The 18,881-nt window shown below is 43.3% G+C and overlaps 1 protein-coding gene across 7 annotated transcripts in view; it reads right to left on the bottom strand.

Moving 5' to 3' along the window:
* Ica1l (islet cell autoantigen 1 like) overlaps positions 1–17,782 on the bottom strand; it is a 69,659-nt gene extending 51,877 nt beyond the window's left edge. For 6 of the 7 annotated variants that reach the window (XM_057758834.1, XM_057758837.1, XM_057758838.1 and 3 more), the window contains exons 1-2: positions 17,644–17,782; positions 2,339–2,517 (exon numbers count right to left, since the gene is read on the bottom strand). In XM_057758834.1, the coding sequence (XP_057614817.1) occupies positions 2,339–2,500 (162 nt within the window). In that variant the 5' untranslated portion in view covers positions 2,501–2,517; positions 17,644–17,782. The remainder of the gene's footprint in view (positions 1–2,338; positions 2,518–17,643) is intronic. The other variant, XM_057758836.1, reaches the window with a different exon arrangement.
* Between the last annotated feature and the right edge of the window lie 1,099 nt (positions 17,783–18,881).

The following is an 18,881-nucleotide window of genomic DNA, read 5'->3' as shown; positions in this document are numbered from 1 at the left end:
TGTGTAACTATTTAAAACATTAACCGGGCGGTGGTGGCGCACGCCTTTAATCCCAGCACTCGGGAGGCAGAGGCAGGCGGATCTCTGTGAGTTCAAGGCCAGCCTGGTCTACAAGAGCTAGTTCCAGGACAGGCTCCAAAACCACAGAGAAACCCTGTCTCGGAAAAAAAAAAAAAAAAAAAAAATTAACTATCAGATATATGGATGGAAGGTTTCATGGTATCCACTTTATAAAAAGATTCATTGATTCATTTATCTTTATGTGTTATGTGTTTTGCCTGAAGGTATGTCTCTAACTATACGCATGCCTAGTGCTACCGCAGGCCACAAAAGGGTGTCTGATCCCGAGACTGTGGGTGCTGGGAATCAAACCTGGGTCCTCTGCAAAGCAGCCGGTGCTCTTAACTGCTGAGTTCTCTCCATTAATGTGTACAACTCTTATGTTTTTATGTATCAGTTAAAATGAGTTAAGAATAAAAAGAATATCATGACATCAAATACAAACTGCTTTTGGAAAAGGCTGGGGATGTGGCTTAGTGGTTGAGCACTTGCCTCCCAGGCATGGGTTCAACCCAGAACTGCCAAAAGGGAAAAAGAAAATTATTTGAAAATAATTAAAATTACAAAAGCTTACTTTTGCGTTATCTTTTCCCCTCTTTGCTACTGTAGTTAATCAGAAACAGAAAATTAAGAAAATATCTGGTGAACTCTGACTTCAAAGTTAAGCCCACAAGATGAAGCCGTATACCTGGTGCAACTCTTCATACATAAACTTTCCTATGTGGATTCAGAGTGATGTCCTCTTACCCAGTCTTTTTTTTTTTTTTTTTTTTTTTTTTTTTGGTTTTTCGAGACAGGGTTTCTCTGTGGTTTTGGAGCCTGTCCTGGAACTAGCTCTGTAGACCAGGCTGGTCTCGAACTCACAGAGATTCGCCTGCCTCTGCCTCCCGAGTGCTGGGATTAAAGGCGTGCGCCACCATCGCCTGGCCTCTTACCCAGTCTTAAGCTGAAGAAATTCTGTGAACTGTCCGAAGGACCCTGACATTTCTCGGTGGAAGCTCCACCCTCAGATTATTACGTTCTCAGTCTCACTAGGGAGCTTCACTGCTGATGTGTGATTAAACCTGAGGAGTATTTATAAGCGTCGCGGGAGGAATAATAATAACTTTAATGTGCTTGATTGAATTAGATTTGGCATCTGGTCATGGCCATTTAAAACTCAGTTTTCAGGGGCTAGAGAGATGGCTCAGCAGTTGAAAACAAAAAACTGGCTGCTCTTCCAGAGGACCCGGTTTACCTCCCAGCACCATCTGTAACTTCAGTTCCAGGGGATCTGACGCCCTCTTCTGGCTTCCCCAGGCACGTGGTGCAAAGACACACATGGAGGCAAAACACTCACCATACATGTAAACTAAATAAAAAACAAAAATCAAATTTCATTGCATGAAAGATTACAAAATGATACAAACAGACTGCCCACCAAGATGAGGTGATTACGACAGGAGGTTCCCACAGTCCTGCAAGACTTCCTACTACTGTATGTTATTTTCATGATGAATTTTATTTTTTACTTATTTTTTGGAGATGTGGGGGGTCTTATGCAGCCCAGGATGGCCTTGAGCTCACTAGATAGCCAAGAATAACCTCATCCTCCTGCCTCCAACTCCCAAGTGCTAAGATTATATATGAGCCATCAAGCCGAGCATTTTTTTTTTTTTTTTAGTTTTTAAGAAAAATAGTACAAATATGGGAGAAAGAACATGGCTGATCACCAATATGTGTAATGGTCATCATTACAATAAAATGTTATAGAATGCCTAACCATATAAAACACAGAAATAGTTCCTTCTGTGGGAATGTGTGTGTAAACAGTTCTGAGTGTTGCTACAGCAGTCTGCTCACGTCCCCACACATGAATCACAAGGATTACTCTGCAACACAAATAAATAACAAATGCTTCTTTTCCTTTCCTGCTTTTTCAACACAGGACTTCTCCACTGTGGGTGGAGCCATCCCTGGGCTGGCAGTCCTGAATTCTGTAGGAAAGCTGGCTGAGCAAGCCAAGGGGAACAAGCCAGTAATTAGCTCTGCCTGAGGACCCTACCCTGTCTGGGTTTCTGTTCTGACTTCCTTCAATGACAGACTACACATGTGGAAGAGAATATGGAAGTATAAGTCAAATCTCTCCTCCCCAACTTGCTCTTGGTCATGGTGTTTCATCACAGCAGCAGCAACCCTAAGATGCTCCTTAAACTCCTTGGTGTGCAAGTTTGAGACAATCGCCCTTGGAGTCCCAGATAATAACCAGTTCCACACAATACACAGTCTTCACATTTACCTCAAGCTTAGCATCCAGTTCTGCATCAGATGCAACCACATGCTCGTCTTCCTTCTTTCCTGTGGCTTTGATAAAGACCTGTTTAGTCTTCCAGTACTTCTTCTGCATTCTGTTCATCACCGACTGCTTATCTTCTGCTCTGAGCTGCCCACAGGAATCCATGGAGTAACTAAAACACACTAAGATTAAGCTTCTTTTAAAAACTTACCAATAAACACTAAGAAATTACATTTAAAAACTTGCAAAACTGACACTTAGCTGGATTGTCAGTATTTAATTGACAAACCAAAATTGATATCAAATATAAACATGATAATGCTTGCTTTATATGATCTAGGTTTTTTCTATAATTACAACTATAGAAAGAGAGAGACATGTTATTAAGGAAGGGACAGACACTGTAAGCCGTCATCATAAACTTGAGGGGTGAGTGATTGCTTTAACAGAGATGGCACAGCTACATACAAGGAAAGATGTTTAAAAGAGAGACAATAATAATTGCTTGATACTAAAGCCCATAGTATTCCTGTGAGCTGGGGGAACAGAGCGGAGATGTCTGTGACTCAGTCGCTTGTCCTTGTGAGCAAAGAAACAGACTCGTTTCCCTTTCATTTGGAAACACTAATTAAGTTAAAAGTAGGCTAATTTCTAAACTCCCAGGGCCAACAAGAGCAAGAAAATCTACCAAGACACAAAAGCTAGGGAGAAAAGAGGAAGGCAGCCTGACAAACAGCAGTCACCAATATACTAGAGTAGGATTGCATTATTTAAAATCATATACAAACTTCCTTTTAAGCACTAAAAATCCAAAGTCATAAAAAAGGCTAGAACGCAGGATTAGAGTATTTGCATGACATGTTTGAGGCCCTGACTTTAATCCCCACTAATCCAAAATCAAACCCAATTAAAAATAAAGTCCCGAAAAACAAAACTACAGTATAACCCAACCACCCATTTAGGTGATGTGACATTCTCCTCAAACAAAATGACACAAAAGGGAAAAAATAAGATGTCAAAAGCATATCTTACCAATATATACCAAGAGTTAACATGTGGTATGTATCAATAAATCATAGAAGATATTGAAACAAGTCAGAGATTCCAGTTACAAAGTTCAAGTAGTCTAATTAAAAATCAACTATATGGGGGCTAAAAAAATGGCTCAGTAAGAGCACTGACTACTCTTCCAGAGGACCTAGGTTTAATTCCCAGCACCCACAGGACAGTTCTCAACCATGTATAACTCCAGTCCCAGAGGAGTCAATTTCCTCTTCAGGTCTCTGTGGGCACCAGGCATGCACATGGCATACGTGTACACGGACATACATGCTGTCAAAACACACATACAAATTAAAAAGAAAAATGAGTAGAGGGGATAGAGAGATTTGCCGGTGGTTAAGAGCACTGGCTGCTCTGCACAGGATTCAGGTTCAATTCTCAGCATCCACATGGTGGCTCATGATTGCCTGTGTGTACCTCCAGTCCCAGGGGAATCTGATGCCCTCTTCTGACCTTCGTGGGCACTAGGCATGTATGTGATGCATATAAAAATATGCAGACACACATGATGCACATAATACATGCAAGCAAAACATCTGCACCTAAAATAATAAATATTTAAAAATGGGTTAGATAGCCAATGTACTATCTATAATCCCAGTACTTGGGAGACTTGGGCAGACCTAGGATATACAGTGAGACTCTGTCTAAATAGACAGACAAATCTGGCTGAAATCGCGTACGGACAAAAGGAATACAACAAAAGTGGAATCAAAATGAAACTATAAAAATGATCAGATTTAAGGAGAGACAAGTAGTTATTGGGAAGAGAAAAGCTATAAGAAAAAGACAAGATAAAGTGGGACAGAAAACACCCAGAGAAATGCAATACTCCTCAAACTTGTGGGTGACAGTCATGATGTATAAATGCAATGAGTTGGATAAACCTAGGCCAAATAGCACAAATAACAAATAAAATCTTAAGTAGGTACATCATAGACAAGCTGTTTAAATCCAAAGATGGAAAAACACCTTGAAAGCACAGAAAAGTGTTTAATTATTATTATTCTTTTACTACTACTACTACCATTATTATTTTGAGACAGAGATTTTTACTCTAGCTCAGGCTGATCACTAATTGACCAAGTTGGCCTTTAACTCATGGGGTTGCTCCTGCCTCAACATCCTGAGTGATGAGATAACAGACAGAAGCCACTGGGCCTGGATAAGAAAATCTATCTTGAGGGCTGGAGAGATGGCTCAGTGGTTAAGAGCACTGCCTGCTTTCTAAAGGTCCTGAGTTCAATTCCCAGTAACCACACGGTGGCTCACAACCATCTATAATGAGATCTGGTGCCCTCTTCTGGCCTGCAGGCGTGCATGCAGGCAGAATACTGCATACACAATAAATAAATGTTTTAAAGAAAAAAGAAAATCTATCTTGAAAAACAATGAAACAAAAATACAGATGAGAGCTAAGTTTTCAATAAAATAGCAAATTTAAGTAAAATAGCAAATTTAAGATATTTGAAGGAAAAACCACGTTGACCCGTAATTCTGTATTTACGAAACCATCCATTAAAAATAAGCTATTGTGGGAGTGTATACTGAAATCAAAGAACAAAAGAGGTTGAGGCAGGAATACCATAAGTTCTAGGCTATCCTGGACTACACAGTGGGACACTATCTTAAAATAAGAAAAAAGCAAAGATACAAACAAAAATGAAGGCATTTTCAGATACAAAACTCAGAGAATTAACGGTTAAAGTACTTTCAGAAATGCCACCATCTGGCTAGATTATAGTTTCAGTGTTTGCCCATCACTCCTGTTGCTCGAGTTCAATCCCCAACATGGCTAACAGGAATAGCATGTGTTTGGGCACACACGATAGCACTGGCATCGTCGTCACTTCTGGATGGCGATCACAAGGCTATAAACTTCGTCATCAGAAAACTATGGCCACGGCGCGATATCTCAGGATAGAGTTCAATTCCAGAACTCACACCCGCCTCCTGAAAGTTGTTCCCCCATCATGGTACATGCATGCACACACGTAATAAATTTAAAAATGTAAAATGCCAACAGTTCAGCCAGGCGAAGTGGCTCTGGCCTTTAATACCAGCACTTGAGAGGCAGAGGTAGGGGGATCTTTTTAACTTTGAGGCCAGCCTGGTCTACAAAGAGAGTTCCAGAAGAGCCATGGCTATTACAGAGAAACAAACCCTGCCTTGAAAAAAAAAAAAGAAACCAAAATGTCATCAGTTCATCGTTAATTGATGGAAAAAGAAAATGTGGCATATTTACGTAATAAATATTATTCAGCCATAAGAGAGTTACTGTAATTGGTGGCAATGTGTCTGGGCGTGCTAAGTGAAGTAAGTGGGGACCCAGAACACAAAAACAGCAATGCAGCACCCTTCAACCTGCTTCTGCTGCCATATTGCCTTCTCTTTCTCCCCTCTCTGCATTTGAAGGATCCTTGTGATTACATCTAAACTACCCAGACAACCCGTTTCTACCTCATGATCCTTACCAACCTGTGAAGTCACTTTTGCCACAGAAGGTAATAGCTCTCTGGAGTCCAAGACCCTGGTGACTAGATGTTATCTCGAGTTTTTATCCTTGTTTAGCAAAAGAAAAAGTTCAGGTAACTCACTTGGGAAAGGTACCTGGAAGTCTTAAAATGGCTTCGTTCTGATTTCACACAAGAGAACTGGAGAGGGGCTTTTCCACTGTTTGTAATACTGGTTTATTGATGCCAGTTTTCATGTAAGTCTGGTTATTGTTCTGGAAGGACAGTCTATGTTTTCTAGAGGCTTTCAGGGTCAACCCTTTATTTCACAATGATAGCTATAGATTTCCTCTGAGGCAAATTCAGATTACACTTCATTATGTCCATGGAATTTCTTGGCCACAGCAGGGAGGGGTGCAGAGATGGTGTCACCTGAACATCCGAGTGCTGCCAACACTCAGAACTTTCTCATTCTGTGAATTCTGGGGCCTGTGCTCCTGAGGGAGGGAGGGAGCCAGTGTGCCCATCCTGTACGTCAGGACACTTACGTTAGGACACTTACAGCAGGGCAGGTCTGCTCTGAGAGCCATCGTCCCATGAGCGAGCCTCAAAAGCACCTGTTCACTTCTGGCGACTCCGTTATTACACTGTTTATTATGCCTGGTGTGTGTGTGTGTGTGTACACATGGAGGTCAGAAGACAGCTTACAGGAGTTGGTTCTCTTCTCCTGTGTTTCCCAGGATGCAATTTAGGTTCTTAGGCTTGGAGTCACACCCCTCCTTGCTGAGTCATCTTGTTGGCCCCAGATAACTCTTAATTTCTGTAGAGAACGACATTTTCTCCTTGACTGAGGGGGACACTCAGCTATTCTTTTGACATGCTATTGGGTGTGTGTAGGAAAGTGACTATTATCGTTAGTCCATAGACCTGGGGAAACAGACAACCTGACTTACAGCAGCTTGTATGTGAATATTCTACCTGTTCTCTATTTTGCTTTAATGTCTAAAATTTTTATTGTTATTTTGTCTTCCAAGAATACTAAGATCCCTCATGTACCCAGAGTGCCTTCTGGTGTTTTGTTGGCCTCGCACACACATGTTGTTTGCTTTGATTATGTACTTGCCTCAGTATCATCCCAAAGACTAGTAAGGAAGAACGGGAGGCAAAATGTATTGATCCTGCCATTTTAAAATAGAAAGTTTATTATTTATACTTTTGGCAGTTAGTCATCCTCCCCACCGTCCTTCTGGAATGCTTGTGTTACACATAGGAGCCTTTCTGGTGCATATCCTCAAGCCTTGTCTCATATGCTTTGCTTGTCTTTGGTTCCTTTTCATATGACCTCTCCATATGAACCCACATAAATGCTGGGCATGGTGGCCTGCACCTGTAACCCCAGATCTGGGGTGGGGACAGGGTAGACTAATCCCAATGGTTCACTAGCCAGCTAGTCTGGTCAAAATGACAAGCTCCAGATTCAGTGAGACCCCTGTCGTGAAAAGGTGGACAGTGGTAGAGGAGGACCCTCAGCTTTGACCTCTGGCTGCCACACAAACATACAGGCAAGTCAGTGCATGCTCATGTGTGTGTACGCACACAAACACAGACACACACAAACAACACACTCACACTCTCAAACAGTAAGGGCAAAACAACATGCAATTCACAAAAGAACTTTAAAAGTTCAACGAATACACAAAATTATATTCCACCAATAGCTAAAGAAATACAAACAACCCATGTAAAAGAGGTGGAATTCCAAGCCAAACAAAGAAATACAGTATAATCCTGTCTCAAAAGAGAGAGGAGAAAATGTCAAATGAACAATTACTTAAAAGTACTTAAAGCTTTGGGGAAAAGTGAAATAATAGTTTACATAACTATTTTCTCTAAAATTAAAATATCTCATATGCAAAATTCCATATTTTAAAGTTCTGATGTCAATAAATAAATGTCAGATATAATGATGAAATACAATCAAATTTAAGGAGACACTCAAGTCTGATAAGCATGTCCTCTAATCTCATATAGATCCATTTTTGGCAACTTGAGTGAGCTCTGAAAAGCTCACTTCTAACTTGCCGAATCCTTGAAGCCAGAGCCAATCACAGGGCAACAGAACAGACAACTGAAAAAATGAGAACATATTTATGGTGGCTACAGTTCTTTACAGTTTTTCTGGGCTTCGCCTGTGAGAACCTGACTGAAGAATTTATAAATGGCCCTCATTCCTCAGTGGGGTAGAACTAATTTAGCAAGACTTAAAGTTGGGGAATCAGTTCTCAGACCTTTAACCACCTTTAGAAAGGTGGAAGTCTGGGAGCTCTTCTGTAGACACTTTGTTTGCAGGACTTCTCTAAGGTCTGCATGGAACACAGCACTCAGGAGACCCCTGACACCACACATCAGCACCTCCCTTGAGAGAGCTGATTTTTAAAATGTCTGTCCTTTGACTTTAACTGCAGGATTAAAAAGGCAAGCAGGGTGGGCACCCGAAAACCCACAACAGCTTGTGGAACATTAAAAAAAAAATTCTTGCCTAGACACAAGGCACGGTTATGTAGAAAAGAATCAGGGCACACATCAGAGTGAAGTAAACCCATCATCCCTCAGCCTTGCTGGCCTCAAGAACCAACAGAAACCGCAGCACTAAACAGTCAGTTAAAGCAGCACCAAGTCAGCTAGCTACAGCAGCACCAAGTCAGCTAGCTACAGCAGCACCAAGTCAGCTAGCTACAGCAGCACCAAGTCAGCTAGCTACAGCAGCACCAAGTCAGCTAGCTACAGCAGCACCAAGTCAGTCAGTTACAGCAGCACTAAGCAGCCAGTTACAGCAGACTCTCTTAACATCAGCACCCAGAGCCCAAAGACTACAACAGCCAGGTGAACCAGGAGGGCCTACGGTGCTCTGCTTACACCACTTTCAAGCAAAGATCAGGCTAGAACAAAACAGCCCATCCAACAATAATTAATTACAAAACAAATAAGAAGGAAAAGCAGTACTATGTGCAAGAAAAAGGAGAAACTGCCATAACAGGAAAAATAGGAAAAAAAAAAAAAACCCTGTTGAAATTAGTTCCGTAAAACAGAGGTTTGAAAAGCTTTGTGGAGACAAAACAAGATATCCCCATACAACTGATCGTAAGAACTGAAAGCAACAAGAGTTAAGAAAAAGCAGCTGCTGGCTATAGAAACGGCTCAGCAGTTAAGGGCACTGACTACTCCTCTAGAGGTCCTGAGTTCAATTCCCAGCAACCACATGGTGGCTCACAACCATTTACAACGGGATCTGATATCTTCTTCTGGCACACAGGTGTACATACAGATAGAGCACTCATACATAAAATACATAAATAAATCTTTTTAAAAATGAGAAAAAGCATCAGGGCATGGTGGTAAACACCTTTGATACCAGAACCTGGGAGGCAGAGGCAGATGGATCTCTGGTCTACAGAGCAGAGTTCCAGGACAAACGGGCTATACAGAAACCTTCTCTCGAGAACAAAGAAAAATTAAAGAGAAAGATTTACTGAATTTGGGGACTGGAGAGATGGCTCAGAGGTTAAGAGCACTGACTGCTCTTCCAGAGGTCCTGAGTTCAATTCCCAGCAACCACTTGGTGGCTCACAGCCATCTATCACGAGATCTGGTGCCCTCCTTCTGGTATGCAGGCATACACGGAAGGAATGTTGTATACATAATAAATAAACCTTAAAAAAAAAGATGTACTGAATTTTGAACTACATTACCAACTACTACAGGTAGAAGGGTTGTCTGGAGAAGCAGTTTGGGGAGATTTAAATATGAAAAGTCCAAGGTAAATGTGGCTTGAAACAGCATAGTTAGTCAAAATAAGGATGACTGATCTAATGCATGCAATAATTCTGGACAGAGAAATACTGATACTTGGAGTAGCTAAAGTAAGAGGGATGCAAAACTAAAATTGAAAGGCTTTACCATGCTCCTGGAAAAACTAATTATGATCCAAACTGTCTCATGAATATTATTCAAGTTCAAAGGAAAATAGAGTGCTCTCAGCACTTGGACAGAAAAATCAGTGCAACCTCCAAATTAAGTAACTTATACTGGTTCAGACACCCACTCTTAACATAAGGTGAGGAAGTGACAGTTAAGGGTTAACTCTTTGGCATGTCACTGTGAGGAAGAGTTTGAGATCCAGCACCACAGAGAGAGAAAGTAAGTACTGTGTCAGGTGCTGAGGGACAAAGTACCATACGGAATTGTCTACTAGCTAGGATATATAGGAATAGGTACATAACACTCCGTTGTGTGTTATTGATGAATATACATTGTTTTCAAACTTGGCATTATCTCAGACAATACGAGGAACATTTAAAAGATATACAAGCATGTTTATTAGATAAGTTCCCGGAAGCATAAAGGCATAAGTGCATTTTGAGGTGTTAAGGTTTTGCAACGCCATCCTCTATGTTGTACCAACCAGCACCATTTCCCAACGGCATGGGAAATGTTGTGCTGTGTCACATTTTGGTGAATTTCAGTATTTCAAATTTTTCATTATTGTCTTATGGTATTACGGGATGTTGTTCTTCCTGTCATCAGTACAACTATGATTACAAGAAATCCTCACAAGATTAGCTCCACTAACATTCTCTTCTGGAAGGTGGGGGCAGCGTTCAATGGGCTCATGAGGCACAGAGACGAACACAAGGGCTCACAAGGCAACACACACACTCGTGAGCCCTCCCCCTCCCCAAGGTATAAAAGCAGTTACTTCTGAATGGGAAGCTGCTGTCTGGTGGGTAGTGCCTATAAATAACCTCGGTCAAACTCTGGGTCACTGAGCTAGACTTGGGCTGAATCACTCAGTTTCTGTCATCAGTGTCCTATGTAGGGTGAGTCACACAACACACGGTGACCTTTGATGCTCCAATTATTAGTTTGGGGGGCAATGACCCCCTACATAGCTAACAGAGTAAATGGGTGTGTTCGAACTGCCCAATCTATCAGGTACTCCTCCATTTCATTCCCTTTCCCTGAGGGCAAACACTATTGAAATTAGGTCAGCTGATAACACTGTAGTGGCCTCTACCCATTTAAGTAATGAAGAACGGCATCTCTCTCACTTTAAACTAGAAATTAAGGTGGAAAAGCTAAGCTGAGAGCTACAACAGGCTAAAGGACGGGCCCCTACATAAACAGAGCCTGATTGTGAATGAAAGTGGTAGAGGCATTTCATTTGTATTTTAATAAATAAAGTTTGCCTGAGGATCAGAAAAGCAAAGCAGCCAGCCACTGGCTCTTGCCTCGACCTCAGTCTGAAAAGGGTGATCCTGCCTCCAGGAATCTCAGAATGAGACTGAGAGCGATCTTCTCCCATTTTATATTCCTCTCTAGTTCTGGGATTAAGGGTGTGCACCACTACCGCCTGGTTTCTATGGCAAGCTAGTGTGGCTACTGGGATTAAAGGTGTGTATCATTGCTGCCTGATCTGTAAGGCTGGCCAGTGTGGTGGTTTTACTTTTCTGGTCCTCAGGCAACCTTTATTTATTAAAATGCAGATGAAATGCCACTACAGAAAGCAGACTACTCCAGGACACAGGTGTAACGAAGCAGACCAGGATTTCAGAAAGATCTGGTGGTTTGGACAGACCATGCCAGCTAAGCATCTAATCCAGAACAGGGCAATTTGATAATGTTACAATTTATTTGAGAGAGCTACAGGGCAAAGTCTATAGTTAACAGAGTCTGGGTCATGAGATGGTTTTAAGTGTGGAGTTTTTGGTGTTTCATTTTTTGAGACAGGGTCTTGCTCTCTTCATTAGCCTGGCTGGAATTCTCTGGCCTCAGTCTACTGGGTGCTGGGAACACTGGCATATGGTATAGCACCCAGCTGATTCATGAGGAATAAGGTACAGATATCCATGCCATCTCTATAACACTACCCTGATTAGTTTCAACTGTAAACTTGATACAACCTAGAGTCACCTGGAAAGAGGGAGCTTCAGTTTAAGGACTGCCTCCATCAGCTGGGTATTGTGGCGCACACCTTAAATCCCAGCATTCATGAGGCAGACGCAGGCAGATCATCCGAGTCTGAGGCCAGCCTGGTCTACAGAGCTTTCCATAAGCAATGTTCCTCCTCTATGGCTTCTGCTTAAGTTTTCACTTGTGTTCTGCCCTGACTTCCTTCAGGGATGAACTGTGACCTGGAAGTGTGAGCCTGTAGAGAGCCGTGTGGAGTCACACCTGATGGCTATGTGTAGAGAGCTGCATGGAGTCGCACCTGATGGTGCTGGCTCCCGCCCTCCGTGATCCCAAAAGCGAGTGCTCTCTGTGATAATCAACTCCTAATATCATCTAGGCCTGACTTATCACGCAATGATTGTCAGCTGCTTGCATATGCGTGGACCTATGTGCAGTGCCCATCTGGCAATCCAGGATTGGTAGCCCATGCCTACTTAAGGGCTGGGAGAGGTTTGCCCTGGGAGAGAGGGAGAGAGAGAGAGAGGAAGAGAGAGAGAGGGAGAGAGTGAGTGTGAGTGAGTGAAAGAGAGAGAAAGGGAGAGAGAGATATAATTGTAAAAAGGTCCTGAATAAAACTGCTGTGAGAAGAGCTCCGGTGTTGCGTGTCCTTCTTGCTGGCCGAGGGGGACTGCGACATGAGCCAAAGAAACCCTCTCCTTCCTGGAGTTGCTTTGGTCATGGTGTTTATCATGGCAACAGGAAGCAACCAGGACAAGCATGAAGTGTAAGGTGAAGCAGGCAGTGCTGGCGCAGAAGCCGCAAGCTGCCAGAAGGTCCAGCTAAGACTGTTGAGGAAGTGGACACACACCAAACAACAGGTTTAAAGGGAGCTGAGAAAGCCTTCTGTTGAAGACGACCCAGCTAGGACTTTCACAGACGGAAGCCAGTGCTTGGCTTTCTCAAAAGGACAGGATGACTCTCTTGTTCGGGGCTTAATATGACTGATGACTAAGTTGAAGCCAGTGCTTCTCGGTCATTTAAGAATCAGAGTTAAGCCAGGTGGTGGTGGCGCACGCCTTTAATCCCAGCACTCGGGAGCTAGTTCCAGGACAGAGTTAATAACAGGCTAGTTCCTGGACAGCTAGGGCTGTTGCTGAGAACCCCTGTGTTGAAAATCTAAAAAAAAAAAAAAAAAAAAACTAGAAGTTGAGTTAAGCTGGGAGTTGAGTCCCATCACTAGGGAGGCAGAGGCAGATGGATCTTTGAGTTCTTGGATAGGTTGGGCCATGAAGAGAGCCTGTCTAGAACCCCCCTCCCACCTCACACATAAGTCAGAGTAATCATCTACCACCTCTGGTTCTTCCAGTCTCTCCACTTCTGCAGCGACCCCAGAGCTGAAGTGGTGGGTAACTAGAAGGAAAGAGTGTTTTCCGTGCACAGAAGGAGAGTTGCACAGGTGATCTCCCATAGGTTGTGACAGCATGCACAGCTTCTGCCCAAGCTCAAGCAAGACAGTCCCAGCATGGAGAGGAGAGATAGGTACCAATTCCATCTTCCACACTCCTGTGGATGGACACACACCCAAGGGCAAACAGGCAGCACAAACTGGACCTGACGGTTCTGTGGGGGAGACCCACTGCTCAGGATCCTTTCAAAATAGTACTGCTAAGCACAGTAGTATTTCCTGTTGTCTCAGGTGCTGAGGCAGGAGGATTGCTTGAGCCTGAGCAACATGGTGACATACCATGTTATATTTATACTTAAAAAACCTTTCTCTAGGCGGGCGGTGGTGGCGCATTCCTTTAATCCCAGCACTCGGGAAGCAGAGGCAGGCGGATCTGTGAGTTCGAGTCCAGCCTGGTCTACAAGAGATAGTTCCAGGACAGGAACCAAAAGCTACGGAGAAACCCTGTCTCGAAAAATCCAAAAAAAAAAAAAAACCTTTTTCTACTGGTCATTGGCAGCACACCTAGTCCCCAAGAGCTCTGATGGAGATTTACAGTGAAATTAATGTTGCTTTCATGTCTGCAAATATAGAAGACCCAGAAATCACTTCAACTTTTAAACCTTATTATTAAAGAAATGCACTTTACAAATCTGTAGCATCCATTCCCATGACAGACTGAGGAAATTATGTAATGACATTTTTTAAAGAAGTTTGCACTTGGGGGCTGGAAAGATGGCTCAGAGGTAAAGAGCACTGGCTGCTCTTCCAGAGGTCCTGAGTTCAATTCCCAGCAACCACATGGTGGCTCACAACCATCTGTAATAAGATCTGGTGTCCTCTTCTGTACTGCAGGATACATGCAGGGAGAACCCTCTATACATAATAAAAATCTTTTTTTTTTTTTAAAAAAGAAGCTCTCACTTTAGATGTTTTGATTCATGATTTATGAGAAGAGATCAAAGTATTAATATTAACAAGTGTCTCAGATGATGAGGGGCTCAAGACTTCAACAGAAGTAACTACAGATGTGGTAGAAGCAGTAAGAAAGTGTGGAGCCTAATGATGTAGCTGAATTACTGTGACCTCGTGATAAAACAGCAGAGCAGATGAGGAGTGGCTGTTCTGTTTTTTCGAGACAGGGTTTCTCTACAGCTTTGGAGCCTGTTCTGGAACTCACTCTGTAGACCAGACTGGCCTCGACTCCCAGAGATCTGCCTGCCTCTGCCTCCTGAGTGCTGGTATTAAAGGCATGCGCCACCACTGTCTGGCCAAGGAGTGGCTTCTTGAGATACACTCTGTGTAGTGAACACTGACGGAATGACAAAAGATTTAGACTATTACAGAAGCTTAGCTGATTCATGGCTGGAAGGGAGCAGCTTCATTGGAAGAAGTGCTATGCTACCAAGCAGTATTAGTATTTCAAGCTACAGACCATCATTCCCAAAAGTTAATCACTGATGTTAAAAACAACAACAACAAATTAAAACAAAACTGTTACAGCCACTCCAATCTTCAGCAACTCAGCAAGACTTCTCCCAGGAAAACAGCCACACTAAATGAAGGGGCAGATATAGCAATGTTTAGCTTTTAAATAATGTATTTTTTAAATAAAAAAATCTATGTAATTCTTTTAGACTTAAGCTATTGTACACTTAATACAACAGAGTATACATTTAAAGAATATAAAAATAAAAATTTAAAGAAGACAGTGAGTGTTAAAGTAAAAAATGATTTTACTCAATGTATAATCTTTTTGTTTATTAAGTTTAGATTGGCTGGGGTATGTGCCTGTAAACCTGGCATTTAGGAGGTAGAGGCAGGAGGATCAGGAGTTCCTGTCTTGAAAACAAAATTTTTATATGCATTGGAAAACTACAGGATTATATATCTCACTTTATTGTGGCGGTTTGAAACTGAATCAACAATATATCTAAACTGCTTGGCCAATGTTGAATTGGGGCCATAATCTCAAATTACAATTCCAAATGTCATTAGCTAGAATGCTGAACTCCTGAAATGTCAGTCCCCAAGGTCTACATGATAATATAAAAAACATATTTGGAGCCGGGCGGTGGTGGCGCACGCCTTTAATCCCAGCACTTGGGAGGCAGAGGCAGGCGGATCTCTGTGAGTTCGAGACCAGCCTGGTCTACAGAGCTAGTTCCAGGACAGGCTCCAAAACCACAGAGAAACCCTGTCTCGAAAAAACCAAAAAAAAAAAAAAACATATTTGGAGTGGGTACATAGCTAGGTATGCGTGGAAGCCCTGCCTTTATTCCCCAGCACCCTAAACAAGATTTAAAAAAATTAAAAAAAATAGTAAACTGGGAAAAAGGGCAAAATTTAAGTGATAAATAAACAGGCCGAACAACAAAAATAAAAATGATATGTAACAAAAGCCACTTCACATAAAGAAAATTAATTTCCAGTTTTAGAAATATTTTAAAGCTTTTTACACATACCATCTAGGGATTTTTGTTGTTGTTTTGTTTTTCGAGACAGGGTTTCTCTATGGAGCCTTGGCTGTCCTGGAATTCACTCTGTAGACCAGGTTGGCCTTGAACTCATAGAGATCTGCCTGCCTCTGTCTCCCAAGTGCTAGGATTAAAGGCATGTGCCACCACCACCTGTCCCCATTTGTTTTAAAGAATATAAAAATAATGAAATTTTAAAGAAGACATAGTATTAGTGCAAAGAAAAGATTTTACTCAATGTATTTATTACAGAGAAGCAGAGTTTTTGTTATTGTTAGTATAAAACAAAATAGTATGTTTCACATTTTGATATTTGTGCTTAGTCACTGAAATATAATTTTTATGACAAACATCTATGTAGTGATATTTTGTTTATGTTTTAGCAAATACAGTTTGCCTGAAGACCAGAGTATTGGGTTAAACCACCAGAGGTCAGGCGGTGGTGGCTCACACCTTTAATCCCAAAATTTGAAAGTCCCACGCCTTTAATCCCAGAACTAGGGAGGTGGAGACAGGAAGGGCTATGGCTCCGTGGAGAGAGGGCTGTAAGGGCCGAAGAGACAGAGCTCGATGCGGGCTGAGGTGCAGTCTGAAGCAGTCAGTCAGAGGATGTAGTCCGAGTACGCAGTCCGTTTGAGGACTCCTTAGAGGTAAAAGGTCTATCTAGTGGCTGCACTGCTTCTCAGGTCTCTCGGCTTTCACTCTCTAATATCCTATTCCGGGTTATTATTAAGAACAATTAGAATTCGTACTACACATCTACAATGAAAATACGACTTCCTGCTTTTCCTATCAGTCTCATGTTTACAGTTTTGCCTTTTGAACTGGGATCTCAGCACCCTTCTAACTCTAGGATTATAATGATTTACCTAGCAATTACAGCTGCTGGTAATTAGACAGTGCTCTGCCCATAACAGCTTCCAATCGCTACGTAATCAACCATTTTGCACTGTTAAAATAAGTAAAAAAAAGAGTTCAAAGAAAACCGGGAATGTTATACACCGATAATAAATATAAGATGATTTTTAAACTTCGGTCATATAAAAATATATACGTACCAGTAGGAGATGTTTGCTTGGCCAATAAATGTATAACTGTAGTATATAATTAAGTCCCACTGAAGAATGAGGTACCTGTGGCTGCTAATTGTGATGTGGAGACGATTAAAGTAATACCACATTACAAAACATCGCTTGAGCCAGAATCAAATCAGTACCTGAATACTTATAACCCAAACCACAGAGAAACATCATCTCCCCACAAATTATTTCAGTGACCTACAGCTGCTAACAGGTTGTATGTTTTGTGCATGAAGATCATAGATTACATGAAGCACCTCCACCCCCCACCCGGGTGGCAAGCCCACAGCCTCACGGGTAGGATGCCAAGCAGGATTATTTTTCCCTTCTCCATCTTTCCTAGAGCATCAGGTTTCGGCCGCCGGCATCGTCGCCCAGGTGAGGTCAGTGGTCAGAGACACCTGACCTGCTTTCCCCTAGCGGAATCCGAGGCTGGGGTCTCCACCTGGGAGAGGAGGCGACGCGTCCCGCACTTTGCTCTAAAGCACAGCAATGCTCAGGTTCTGCTTTCACCGTGTCCACCGAGCAATGAGGCTGTCAGGAAGGCGTCCCGTAAGGGAACAATAATCAAATCAATTAAGCACGACGTACAAAGGCGGCCAGCGGGACAGGCTGGGAGCATCGGCCCCAGCGAAAGCACCCAGGCCGGCCTCAGGCCGCGGCTTCTCCCGCAGGCGGCGCGGGAGAAGGGGCCGGGTTTGCCCAAGCCGCCGCCTGAGGCCGGCCCGCCGAGACCGCCGGAACCGGGCGAGACCCCGCGCCCCCGCCCGCCGTTGTCATGGGAACCAGATCTGTTCGCCGCCGCCCTTAGGGAGCGGCGGCCCCGAGAACCCCGGACGCTCACCGCGCCGCCGGAGCCGCGCCGCTCTGCTCCTCACCGCCCGGGCCGCGCTCTGCCGCGCCGAGCTCCTCCGCGAGCCGCCCTAGCCGCCGCCCGCGAGCTCCCGCCCGCTCGCCCGCCGCGCGGGTGCGCCGCGGTGCGGGCTTCGGCGGCCGGAGATTTAAAGCCACGCCCGGCGAGCTCCGGCGTTATCGGTCTCAGCTGGCGAGCTCCGCCCGCTCTGGAGGAGTTCGCGCAGGTGACAGCCACCGTGGGCGCGTGGAAGCCCGGGCCGCCCTCGTCTCCCAGCCCCCGCCTTCCCCGCGCCGCCTGTGCACCTCGGTCGCCACTCAGTGCTGCTGCTCAGCGCGCGCAAAGGCTTCGCGCGGGACTTTAAACCCTCATTTTAAAAAGGTTTAAAGAGGGACAACTGTTAATAACCGACTTCAAAAGGCCCTATACAAAATTGTAGTGCCGCGTGTGACAGTGAATGATAAACCAGTTTTCAGAGTAAAAAGCAAATTCTGAGCCTAAAAATCTCAGAAAAGAATGGAAATGAGGCAAAAGGAAAATTGTTTTGATAGGGAATAATAAACTCAAAATGCTTTCAAGTTTGACACCCAAGTTCACCTTTCCTATAGGGTACAGTACACAAGTTCATTGTGTCTAAGATACACAGGCTAGCAAGAAAAACACCCAAAGCTTCCACATGGGATAACTAGTCTTGAGGAATCATGGAGAACTACTTGAGGTAAGGGTCCAGGTAAAATATTAATTATGAAGCGCTCGCTGTAAAATCAGAAAAAGAGATATCTTTTCTATAAAAGGCTGATTTGGACCAAAACTTTTCAGTTGAACTGAGATCCTTACCCAGCTATTTGAATTTCAAATAATGAGCAAATACTTGAAACTATATACATTTTTTTGTCACCCGCTCCCCCCCATGTGTCAGTAACTTTTCTTTCTGTTAAAATCCAAATCCTTAGCCGGGCGGTGGTGGCGCACGCCTTTAATCCCAGCACTCGGGAGGCAGAGGCAGGTGGATCTCTGTGAGTTCGAGACCAGCCTGGTCTACAAGAGCTAGCTCCAGGACAGGCTCCAAAACCACAGAGAAACCCTGTCTCGAAAAACCAAAAAAAAAAAAAAAAAAAAATCCAAATCCTTGAAGGATTACGGATTAGAAGGCGGCGGACATAGTTAATTAACTGTATGTACTCGGATCTTTCCGAGGCCATATAGAGATGGGTAGGTGGGTCCCCAGT

The sequence above is a fragment of the Chionomys nivalis genome, chromosome 26, assembly GCF_950005125.1.
Source record: "Chionomys nivalis chromosome 26, mChiNiv1.1, whole genome shotgun sequence".
Taxonomy (NCBI): domain Eukaryota; kingdom Metazoa; phylum Chordata; class Mammalia; order Rodentia; family Cricetidae; genus Chionomys; species Chionomys nivalis.
Note: the sequence above shows the minus strand (reverse complement) of the source record. Positions and strands in the feature narration are given on the sequence as shown.